This window comes from Perognathus longimembris, chromosome 3 (assembly GCF_023159225.1).
Source record: "Perognathus longimembris pacificus isolate PPM17 chromosome 3, ASM2315922v1, whole genome shotgun sequence".
NCBI classification, from domain to species: Eukaryota; Metazoa; Chordata; class Mammalia; order Rodentia; family Heteromyidae; genus Perognathus; species Perognathus longimembris.
The window spans coordinates 1,970,974-1,983,877 of NC_063163.1; the positions used below are offsets into that span (position 1 = coordinate 1,970,974).

Below are 12,904 nucleotides of genomic sequence, written 5' to 3' on the forward strand. Positions count from 1 at the left end.
CAGCAGCGTGAGCTGGACAGTCAGCCTTAGGAAAGCGTGATCCCATAGGATCCCATATGCCTCACACCACCACCGCACTAACGTCGGAGTTGCCCAGTCAGTTCCCCTCTCCTCTAAAGAAGTTCAGAGTGTGTGGGGTTATTCGAACCTTCAATTCTGCTTGTGTTGATGGTGAAAAGCCGACTCTTTCCAGTTGCTTCTGGGCTGGGTTCAGGAGATCACAGAAGAACAGGCAGGGGTGTGGCGGCTGAGGTCCAGGCTGGGGGTCACCTAGTGATTGTTGGAGGGCAGCAATGACCATGTGTCAGCGGTGACCTTTTACTCTGTGTTGTAATGCCTTGACCTCTGGAGCTCCCCCAACCCCGAAGGCCCTGCTGGCCACCACTGGACAGCCTGTTCTCTTCACTTGGGAATTTTGATCACAGCAAACTATCTTTCGGATGGCAGTCATCTTCTTATGTTGGCACTGGTAAATGACCCTAGCATCAATATTGTAAAACAGCTAATACAAGTGTTTCTGGGAGACACATCCAATACCAGTAAGGAAATAAAATGACAGTAGGACATCGTTGTACCCTTTTATTGGCACAGAAACTTTCCAAAGGCTGGGATGAATCAACAGTTCAAAGTAGCAAGACAGGGCAGTCTGGAGCCAGGGCTCCAAACTCGCGGACAGCCAGCAGAAGCACATGGGTAGGGCAGCAAGGCGGGCTAAAGCAGGGTGGGGGGCACAGCGTGGGGCTCGTGCAGCAAGCCTGGGGGGGCACAGTGTCTCTTGATGTAGGGCCACTCAGGCCAGGGAGGCTGGGCTGGCCTCTTATCTGGACTGTTGAGGTCTTGACCTGGGGCCTCCAGCTGTGTACTTGAAGCCACCCATTTCACTGAGTGCCGCAAATATGCAAATATCCTGTCCCCTCTGCTGAAGCCAGGAGGGCAAAGCTGAACTAGCGAGGACAACATCCACGAGCAGAGCTGCATTCCAGCAGATGGGGAAGTCTAGCCTTGGGACCTGCCGGGGTCCTGCCATGGCTGGGTGCCAAGCTAAGCAACAACACAATCTCCAGGCCTTTGGGTACTTTAGATTAAAAAAAAAAAAAAAAAGGTGGGTGGAGGAAAAGAATCCTAGAAAGGACTTTTTAAAATCTACATTTCAAAGGAAAGGAGCACCACTGATTGCATGAAGTTATAAAATACAGTAATAAATGTGTAAAATAATCAACAGGTTTGCAATTCCCATGAGACACAAACACCTACAAAAAATATCGCCCATGTCCTGTGCACTGAGTCCTAAATCAGCCATTGCGTGGCCAGTGGCCAGGCTGGAGCACTGGGAAGCCTCTTCAGCGCCCCTGGAGCTGCATCTGGTCTCCTTGCCAGCTCTGCTCCAGTCACACTTACTACTGGGGGGCAATGAAACCCTCCGGATGTGCAGCCCGACAACCAGAGTGTCACTGCAACATGGACAAGTGCACGCACACGCACGCACGCACGCACGCACACGAGAGATCTGTGCTTTAGTGTAAATGCATGGAGAGATTGATGTGGCCTGCAGCCACCAGGCAGTTGTGCTGTGTGTCCATCTCCAAGCCATGTCAGATGGTGCTGTCCCAGAGCTCGGAGGGCAGCCTGCTGCAGGAGGCTGTCTCAGGCTTCTTCAGGAGTGTGGGCTTCCTGCAGGGAGGTGGTGGGGGTGTGCGGGGCTCCGTGTGCTGTAGGACACGCTGCCAGTCTTCCTGTTCCTCGCAGAGCTTCCGTCTCCAGTCCAGGAGTTCCTGCAGGGCCACACTTTCATTCTCTGAGAGCCTCAGGTGATGGATTACCTGGGGGAGGAAGAGGACAACCAGGGTGTCAGCAAGTGAACAGGGTTGACACACAGCCACAGTGTGTCTAACGATTGCCATGTCCTCCAGCAAACCCAGCCCTCAACGATGGGATGGCTTCTAGAAAGCATCAGAACATGAGATGTGATGGGCGCCTCCCTCTTGGTTCACCAGGATACGTGAAGGCAGAGCTTCCTCCACTTCTAAATGGGCACACTCATGAGTGAGTGGCTTTTGCTGCCCTAGGAACCTATTTCCTGCCAGCAGTACCCACAGCAGGGACACATGGCAGATGCTAACATCTCTAGAATGTGGAATCAAAGGGGGCTCCAACACTGGGCTGTGGTTGAAGGCTTTTAAATATCTGTGATTAAACAGTGAAGAGAACAGAAGAAAACTGGCTGGGTAAAAGAAATGTGAAACAGATATACACATCAAAGGAGCATGGAAAGTAGAGGATATAAGAAGACACAGAATTCAGAGGCCCAGAACTGGCTTGGACATTGATATATACAGTCTAAGAATGCCAGCAAATCACATTAAAGATAAGCATGCAGGCCACCACCACTAGCAAAGACAGACACAGGTATCAGGTAGGTCATCTTGAAAGTACTGAAAGGCAAAAAGGAGACAAAGCTTTAAATCCCACGGGATAAAAGCTGGCGACAGCCAGAAGAACCACAAGGAGACTGGGAGTTGACTTCTTCAGACACTGGGAGCCTGAAACTATGGATTCATAGATGAAAGGATACTCCAACCTCACAGTGTCTGCCCAGTAAAAATGGCCCTCAAAATGAAAGAGAAGTAAAGATGGGGAAAAAAAAAGAAATTTGTTATCAGAGGTCTTGCATTGGTAGAAAGACAAAAGGAAGGGTTTATTTTTGTTATTTTAGGTAAAAGAAAATGATTTCAAGTGGAAAAACTGGCATTTACATGGGAATTAGCACACTCAGGGGTAAATATAAATTATATGGCTGGAATGCCTTGTAAAGTGAAAATCATACAAGAAGCACAGAATATGCCAGCAGTAATTGCACAACCCAGGAGGGAATACAAAGTGTAGAATGAGGTCTTGAAGTTTGAGAAGTATTACAGCAGTACAAGTGGAAAAGTAATAAAATACGTTGGGATGCCCTTAAGCTAAGCATCAGAATTTTATCCTGTGGTGAAGCAATTAGAAAAATGAGAAAATATTTAAATAACAATTTAAAGATCCACAATCACAAAAAATCAATGAATGACTGGACAAATGGGATTGTAGCAAACCAAAGAGCTTCTGTGTGGCAAAGGACATAGCTAGCATGGTAAACAGACAGGCCACAGAATGGGAGAAAATCTTTACTAGCTATGCATCAGACAAGGGCCTCATATCTAAAATATATCAGAGCTCAAAAAATTAACCCCCCTCAAAAACTCAATCAATAACTGGGCTACAGACTTAAAGAGAAACATGTCAGAGGAAGAAAAAATACGGCCAATAGACACACGAAACATTTAACATCTCTGGCCATAGAAGAAATGCAAATCAAAACAACACTGAAATTCCACTCACTCAGGCTAGAATGGCAATTAACAAGAAAACTAAGAATAATGAATACTGGCTTCCACTGTTGGTGGGGGTGTAAATGTGTTCAACCACTCTGGAAAGCAGTGTGGAAGTTCCTCAAAAGACTAACCACGGAGCTTCCCTATGATCCAGCAATGCCATTTTGGAGTATTCATCCAATGGACCATAAACCAGGCCATACTAAAGCCACTAGCACAACCATGTTCATTGCAGCATTGTTTTTTTTTTCCCCCCCATAGTCAAGATATGGAATCAACCTGGGTGTCCCTCAGTGGACAAATGGATTAAGAAAATATGGTATATATACACAATGAAATTCTATTCATCCATCACAAAGAATGATATTGTACCATTTGTAATAAAGACTTGGAAAAAATTTTATTAAGTAAAGTAAGCCAGAGACAAAGAAACATAGGCTGTATTTGCCCTCATTCATGCTAACTAGAATGTGCCTATAATCAATCTACTAGTAAATACTGAATAATTAAAATAAATCAGTTATATATATGTATATATAGGACATGGTAAATTATATAGGACTCTAGACATTCACACATAAGGCTAAGGGAGGGTATGCATAGAAGTGGTTGGAAAAGGCTCAATATGATCATATATGTGCATGTATGATCATATAAAATAATATTCTAGGAAATGAACGCCAAGGAAAAGAAACAGGAGGTATTTTTCAGTTTCCACTGCTGCTGTTTTTGTTTTCTTTTTCTTTTGTCTTGTTTGTTAGTTTGTATTTGGGAGGGTAAAGGAGACAACAGAAAAGGTGGAACAAGGATGAGAAAATACAACAGCGGTGCTCACTAGACACTATGTGGAAAATGAACTGGATATCTTGTGGGTGGGGATGGGAGGGGAAAACCAGGAGAGAGCAAAGGAAGAGGAGACGTGGTTCATAAAGAATTGTACTCATTACTATTACCTGACTCGTGTAACTGTAGTCACTCTGTATATCAACTCTACAATAACAACAGCAAAAGATTTTTTTTAAAAAAACCCATCCAGTTCATCAAAGAGAAATCAGCAAAGGTAAAAGAAAGGGTTAAACCTTGACACCAATTCCTAAGAAAAGAGTCAGGGATAAAACGTGGGCAAATGGCGTCTCCATGGTCCCCAGTGTCTGGTGCCTGAGGACGTGTGCCTGGCTTGCCCTGATGGCCTGGGTGGGTTTGGCAAACTGTACAACTCTGTCCTCCCAGCAGACACAAGATGCTCCCAGCTGTCTTTCTTCTAGAGTCTAAGCGCTTTCAGCCGGCTTTCCTAATGTGTAAAAGTAGACAAGATGTGCTCGAGCCTGAGCCTAAGATCCTGACACGAGATCAGCGGGGACCACGCGACTCAGCCAGAGCCGGAGCAGGCTGTGGGGCTGGGTGCCTCTCAGGGGCAGCCGGCAAAATCAGGCCTGCTGGGAAAGACGGTGACGGAAAATGTCCCCAATCCTCTGACTCACTGGAAGAAAAAAGAAAATTAGATCTCTCCCCTTTGAAAGCTTCTGATGCTTTTCTAAAAATACTTGAAGTATGAAGTACATTAAAAAGGTTAAACGAAGACACACAAATCACTAGGATCGATGTCCTTAATGAGGCTACTAATGGTTCAAAAATGAAGGAAGTACAGAAAGCTATTTTTCTTTTCTTCTTGTCAAGGTGATGTACAGTTATGTTTCATATGTAAGGCAGTGAGTACATTTCTTGTCAAACTTCTTACCTCCTTCCTCATTTTACTCCCATCTTCCCCCTCCCCAGTCCCCTCCCCCCATTGTACAGTTGGTTTACAGCACATTGTCTTGTAAGTATTGCTGTTGTGTTGGTTCGCCTTTTACCATTTGTCTCGCCAGTTTGATATTCCCCTTCCCGTCCCTGATTCAGACAAGCATATAGACAATACCCAAGGTACCAAAATCAGATACAGTGAGAAAGCAAGACCTTATTCATGATGGAGTAAAAGTATGACAATAATGATCTTGTACCCAGAACAAACCCTGTTACCACAGGATCCCACTAGAATGTGCCTTGCTTTCTATTACAGAGATGAATTCAGATGGAATGAATTCTACTGAGAATGTAACAAGAGGTGCCAGACCACATGGATGCTATACTAAAATATTGACATTATTGCTCTTTATTTTAAAAAATTCACAAAGAATGTCTTAAAAGAAGGCTCAAAAAATTCTGTGTAAGAATCCGTATCAAAGGGCATTTTAAAACTGCGATTTGAAGAGACTACAATAAGAACAGGAGTATTCCCTAACAAACAATATTAATCTGCTCCACTTAGATTTATTACATTTATTAGAAGTTCAAGTGAAGCTCAAGTAGTGTATTTATCACACACAGTGAAAGAACACTGATACTTTAGAACAGGACACAAATGCAATTATGAGTGTTATTTCAGTGGTGCTCTAGTAATACGGAAGCAATAAAAGGCATTTAAAATATTATCCCATGTCACAGAAAACGTTGAAATCAGCATTAACCCATCCTTTATATCCACCTAATGTCCCTGGGTAAAAACTAAAGTGTGTATCTCTGCATTTACTATGATTTGATATTTCGCAACAAGTTAAATATTATCCTTAAAAGGGCCACGGTGACTTTGCAAGGCAACGTTTTATTTTGGTGCTGCTTTAGGAAGGGCAGGAATGGCTGTCTATGAGGGGTGGTGAGCACAGTGTCAGCTGACTTGGCTGTCAGTTTTACCAAAGCTACCCGACCTGGCTGCTCTTAAGAAGAAAGGCATCCTGGTTCATCAATAGCCAACTACATATCAGTTCACGCCAGGGCATTGGAGCCTGGCCTGTACCTAGAGCAGAGCCATGTCCTCCCTTCTAAAGCAGACACTTGAACTCAATGATTTTGTAAGCCTCTGAATACCAGAGCCACATTTTAGGCTCCTAGCATGTGCAAGGACACAAATAAATCATCACAGTGCAAAATGATAATCTCTCAAGGGGCTGGAAGATGCTCAAACAAAATCCTTTCCTTCCACTAGGTTTGTAAGATGAAGATTCCTTATGGAAACACATGCAACCACCTTGATGGCTCAGAATACGGTAAAAAGTAGTGGCTTCCTTCCGTCATTGAGAAAGTCTGGCTGCTTTCACGTTCAGACGTTCAGGATGTGGATCCAATCGCCACTAGATACATCCTACTGTGAAGTGTCTTGCGTTTCCCAAGTACTAGAAAATATCAGTCACAAAAGAAGACAGTTTGATAAAGTAAAAGAAAGATGGAATTCATATGAGGCCTTTCTCTACAGCAAGATATTCCTAATCATTGATTTTCAAGGGCCACACAGAATATCTTACACTCTAGAGGGAGATACAGCAGGATTTAAAGGGTAATGAGGCTTACTACTCAGGTATCTACCTACTGGATTTCAAAAATTTCCTATTATAGCATTAATAGAGTTCTATGAAATGAAGTAATTACTTTGAGACAAATTCTCCTTGCTTCCCAAGGATAGGTACTCCTGTGGACAAACCCAGTTATTCCAAATCAGCAACTTGTTGCTGAACTTTTACCTTAAGTCTTTCCCTGCAAAGATGAAAATCGACTTCATTAAATAATTCAGATGTAAAGTCAGCTTGCTGTTCATTTGTCACAGAATTGATTTTTCTATTGACTATTCACCCAGAGGTGAAGAGATACATGTACCGGCATTTATGCAAATTAAAAGGTGGAAGTGCCCTGATAATTAACTAGTGAATGTTTGTATTTCACATGGAAACCTGATTTCTATTCATTGCTAATAAGAAGTTGGTGGTAACAAGTTATGGAAAAAAAATTGGAAAGACAGGGCTTTAAAACGAAAGTAAACTTAAATATAGTTTAAAGGCTGTGCTTAAAACAGCATGTTGCTTGAAGTCCTGATTAAAAGGTTTGTGATGTCTCCACTTTTGAAAATCATCAGAATTATCTCAAAGTAGAAATAGCACTTGTGGTTTTTTCCTGAAAAGAGTTGGTTCTTCCTAATAGAGAAGAAATCATTCATGTACCAATCCAATTAAATGCATGCTGGGGATTTTGTTCCCTTTGTAGTCTAAGGTTTAAATAAAAGGAAAAAATATCCCTTAAAAGGAATGGTAAGTTACTAACAATAAAAGTAGCTATATTTGGAACTTGGTGGATGAGGGGAATTTTAATTTCTTACCATAAAAAGTCAAGGACTATACTTTTATAATAAATAAAGTTACTTTGGAAAACATTTCATCTCATTTCAGTAGACATTTATTTGGATTTCTGTGGTTGATTTTAACCTCTCAAGACAGATTATAAGTAAAAATGGATTCTGGTGAGAGAATGTAAATGATATTTCATCCTATGAACTGAGTTTATAAAACATACAGTTCTACTAAAAGTCACACCATGAAATTCATTTGTGACACCTGGGGTGTGCATTTTGTGTGCACTCTGTTCCCTGACCTCCACACAAACAACAGCAACAACGACACCAAACTGCATTATCCCGACAAGAGCGGGTTGCAATATACACGGATGCTACACCACTAACACACTTATAGTCACGGATAGTATCACAAAGGATTCAGAGTCAGGATAACGATGGGAAAACTAAGTCTGTTCTAGCAGAAGCGTAGTGAAAAGTATTGGACACACTTTAAACTACTTTTTCTTGAGATGATATGGGAGGCTGGTTGCAAGAACAAACAGGCACAAGTGAGGACAACTGAGCTTTTAGATGTTCTTCCTTCAAAGAATAAATCCTCTTCCTGAAACCCTTCTGTGACATGGCCTTCCTCTGCTTTAAAACCTCAAGTCTGTTTGCTATGACACGCTGTTCTGCGTATCCTACACGCTGATGATTTCTGTCCATCCTCACTCATTTCCACCCGGACTTTCCATTCTAAAACAAACAAATATACACAGGGCACTCCCCCAGCTATTTCTCTTCTCTACAATAGATAGTCCTTGCCTGTATGCTCAAAATCCTCCAAAGTTTCCCAGGCCAGGAAGATGATATGGAGGTACTGAACTTCCCATGGAGGGATAACAATTAATACTGGTATTGAATTAATACTAAATTATAGTACCATTATATTAATGCTAAATTATAGTATCATTTTGAAGATTCCCACAGGCATATGCAACAAGCAGGTTAAATACCAGTAGCCTCATTTCATAGGTGCAGAAATTCAGCTTTTGAGCTCAAAGTCTGCAGGCTAGGGATGTAAATTCAGATGTGTTTAGTTCTTAGGAGCTAGTTATGCTGCTTTTCAAGAAGTTCCCCGTTTGCTAATCAGCAAACAGAAGAACTTTAAGGAGTTTGAAAATGCAAGGTACTACGGTGGATTCTTTAGTACTTCGATGCAACAAACCGGACCCATCAACCTGGACAGGCTTTGAGAGTTGAACAGTACACACACACATTTAAACACCCACCAGATACAGAAAGGCAGTAGGCCAGTAGAGCATTAATTGAAGAATAATGATGACAACATAGGCGTGTGATTAGTGCTGAATGCGGAGGACCTACAGCTCATTAACGTGCCAAGGGCCACGAGAAGTCACTCCGTGTTAAGAGGATACATAGGACACATGAAGGAAACTCATTTAAGTGGTAAAGACTTGTGTTCCTATTTTGTTCCCCTGAATACGTACCATTCCAAAACCCCAAGAGAGAGACTGGGCCTGTGGGGTGTGGTGCAGGATTTGAGTGTTGGCTGTGGATAATGATTGGGTTGTAAATGAGCAGGAAGGTTAGGTCAGGCCCAAGGGTGTGGCAGTAAGGGAGGCAGGGCCAACACCAGGCAATGGCATACCTGCCCTCTCCAGAAGACAGAAGGCCCAAGTCAGGGGGTACTGGACCCCACCTGGTCCAAGAGCTACCCTCTTAATCCATGTCGTAGTATAGGGCACCGCTTACCTGTTAAATTTGTTGATTCTTCAAATTAATTTGTTCTAGAAGCAACTGCCACTTGTGTTAGAGTATTAAAGACAAACTAAAGTAGAAGGAGGACCGACATTTTGCAAAGCTAGACATTCATGAAAACTCAACCTGTGTCATCTCTATTAGGAAGGGGGTTGTGCACAGCTTTGGTGTCCGTGGGGCTCACTGTGCAGAGGGCACCTTCTCTCTTCTTACCTGGCTCTGACCCCCAGACACAGTTTCTAGTTTACATCACCATTTGAAGAACTGAGGGCAAATCATTTCTTTATCATCACTGAATACACTAACGATGCTCGAGGTATTTCTCAGGGTTCCATCCTATTATAGGATATTGGCTTTGTTGCTGAGGAAAATCAAGTCCATTGACACTTGAGCAATGTTTAAGAGTTGTAATCTTTTTACACCCTTGGTGTCTGAGGGTCTGTGGCTTCCAGGAGACCAGAGCTGAGGAAGAAAGCCACTAAACTGAATTCACAGTGGTCAGAGCATCAGAACTTGAAGCAGCATGGAACAGGCTGCAGCACTGAAGCAATAGTTCCCCTGTGGAAGCTAACACTGCCCTCTCAAGATCAGATAGCACGTCATGCTCTTGACCTCAAATACCACACTTGCTTGACTTGTTTTTCCCACAATGCCGTCACCAGCACCTGCTAAAGCATCATGCCTCTCAGCAAATCTCATTTTCATGTTGTCATTTAAATGAAGCACATTCACATTCACCTTGCTATTCGAGAACCCCTCACTTATTGGAAGACCTATGGTCACAAAACCAAGGGCAGGGAAACAGTAGAAAACAATGATTTAAACACAACGGATGGCAGTTTGGGCTTGCCCGAGACCTGGTCCACATCCATTGAAATGAGGAATGTGAAGGGGGGAATTTTAACCGTTTGGTTTTGCAATTTACTTTTTAAAAATATATTTTAGTCTATTCATTTTGACCAATTTGGTAAAAAACTATGTATAAAATACCCATGAATCACATAAATGAGGCTGAGGGTACATCTATGTGTGTGAATGTGCAGGTGTGTGTGTGTGCGTGTGTATGTGCGCGCGCGCATGTGTGTGTGTGTGTGTGTATAAGGTGCAGAACACCACTGATGACATTCTATATTGACATTCTGATGACATTCTTGCACCTAACACCTCACAAAGTCTACCATGGGGAGATACGAACAGGTAAGTCCTGCACTATTAATATATAAAGAAGGTTAGGTATTGGAAGCTATGTTCAGTTAATAAAGGACAGCAAACAGTAACACATGCCAACAGTTGTGAAATACTAAGTCAACACAGGACATACAGCAATGAAGTGGCCACTGGAGGAGCAACCACAGATAAGCCCCGGAGGGCAGTACACTGGAAGCTGCAGAGCATGTGTCTCCCTTCCTCCCAGAATGGCCAGGATGGCCTCTGATGAGTAGATGACCTCGCAGATTGCTCTGAGTGCACCGGTCTCTTCTCGGAGTGGGGAGGTCTCTGTGTTCACCTTTAGGATGGAAAAACGCTATACAAAGGTCAGGCAAGGAGGCTGGGTCGGCCAAGGGCGGAAGTCGTGACATTGCTATAGTTCCCACCCCCTTGGCTACTCGATCACATGACTGTGCCCAAGCACAGAGCTCCTGGGAAATGTGGCCTAGCTGGGTGGTGAGAAGAAAAAGAACTGTCGGCCTTTGGGTCACTAGGGCCTGTTACAGCACCTTTAAGGCAGGGTCGGTGCCTTTAAGATGAGGATGCTACAGCAGAGGGAACACATGTCAAGAGGGATTAGCAAAGGAAAAGGAAAAAGATTTTGCCAAGGTAGGCTGAGTATAATAGTGAGTCCTTAACATCGAGTCTTCTTTCCAAAAATAGGTAATAAAAGTCACCTGCAAGTATATGAAATTAATTTAAATCCATTGGGGGATCAAACGCTGGTCTTTTTATATCACCGACTGAATGACATTTTCCAATATTATAGCTCATGTGTTTTAGAAGCTATTCCTGATGCAGTCAGAGATTCAACATGACAGTTTCAAATAATAATGTGATCACAGAAATCAGAAGAACAAGGCCCCCTAGGTCTGCTGAGGTCGGAAGGCAAGTCTTCCTTCAATTCTGCACACGGGGAGTCTTATCTGTTGTTTCAGCCTGAGAATTTCACTGGCTTATATTTGTCAGACTATATGGCGTCCGGCTTTCTTGAGTCCCACTTAGCACCGGTGGGTATGTTGAACAGTGATAAAGGTACTTCCCGCTTACAGAAAAGACATACATTTGCGCTTCGTTGTACGTTCTCAACAGATCAGTTCCTAAAGCTAGTGCAATGGATTGGAAAAGGGTCAGAAGACTATATGCTCATAATTGGCATTTTTCATTTTGCCCCCAGATTTGGTCTATATCTTAAATCTTATCCTTTTTCTGGACTCTACACTTACAATGACAGGAATCAACACCTCTAAAACAAGTGGCATAGGCTAGCACTTCCCGGAGATCAGGAAGCTGCTTGCAGATGTGAGCGGAAAACCAGCTTGAAAGTCAACCTCAGTGGCTCACGACTATAATCCTAGCTACTCAGGAGGCTGAGATCTGAGGATGGCAGTTCAAAGCCAGCCCGGGCAGGAAAGGCCATGAGACTCTTCTCTCCAATGAAACACCAGAAGTGGAGCTATGGCTCAAGTGGTAGAGCACTATCCTTGAGCTGAAGGGCTCAGGGACAGCGACCAGGCCCAGAGATCAAGCCTCACGACCTACAAAAACAATTAAAAAAGAAAAGAAATAAAACCAGCTTGAATGTGTTTTCAAGGACAATGTCCAGGATCCAGGACCCTCAGGCCTCCTGCCTCCACTCTTCCTGCCCCGCCCGGCCCCTCCTGCACACACACACTCACCCTGTCTCCCTTCTTCTTTTTCCCAGTCTCACTGTAGATCACACACTTTCCCTAGGTAGCACTTACCATTTGCTTCCTCACGCTAGAATTTAACCCGTGGGAAGGCAGAGGGGTCTGTGCTTACAGAGCAGAGTATCCCAATCAACTAGGCCTGTGTCCAGCAATAGAGAGCTCAAACAGGTGTTGATGGATGAACAAGGGAGCCATGACTGAATCTCTGAAAATTCAGTTTATGCCTTCACTTTGTTCCATACACTGCGCGCAAATGTACATATGTAATGACAGAGTTACACGGAGTAAAACCACGTATGTTGTTCTCTGGGGTCAACACAGAAACCTTTCAGAGGTTCCCCATCCCAGGTGATCTCACTTTATACACTTCCAATAAGCACAGAAAACCTGACTCCCCCATGATCCCAGCCAGGCCCAGCTGGCCCCAGCCAGCCCGGCAGCTGCGGGAGGCAGTGTCTACCAAATTTATTGGGGGTATTTTCTTTTTTAACATAGACTCCAATAAAAAATATTTAATAAAGCTAAGGAATGTTTTAGCAGTTTGTTTCTGTTAATTCTTCTGGGGCTACTACTAGATGACAATTAAATTGAGCCAGTAATTTATGGAGTACTTTGTGTTTGTAATATAAAAGAGATTAGGGTGCATTTGGTGCATTCTAAATAAGCTCAAAAGTGCACTAGGCTACACACGCGCGCACACACACACACACACACACACA

The 12,904-nt window shown here is 43.3% G+C and overlaps 1 protein-coding gene across 1 annotated transcript in view; it reads right to left on the reverse strand.

Moving 5' to 3' along the window:
• Positions 1-1,459: 1,459 nt before the first annotated feature.
• The window catches only part of Myo16 (myosin XVI), a 328,439-nt gene continuing 316,994 nt past the window's right edge, over positions 1,460-12,904 (reverse strand). Inside the window, exon 35 of the mRNA XM_048341097.1 lies at positions 1,460-1,820. Coding sequence (XP_048197054.1) covers positions 1,593-1,820 — 228 coding nt within the window. The 3' untranslated portion in view covers positions 1,460-1,592. The remainder of the gene's footprint in view (positions 1,821-12,904) is intronic.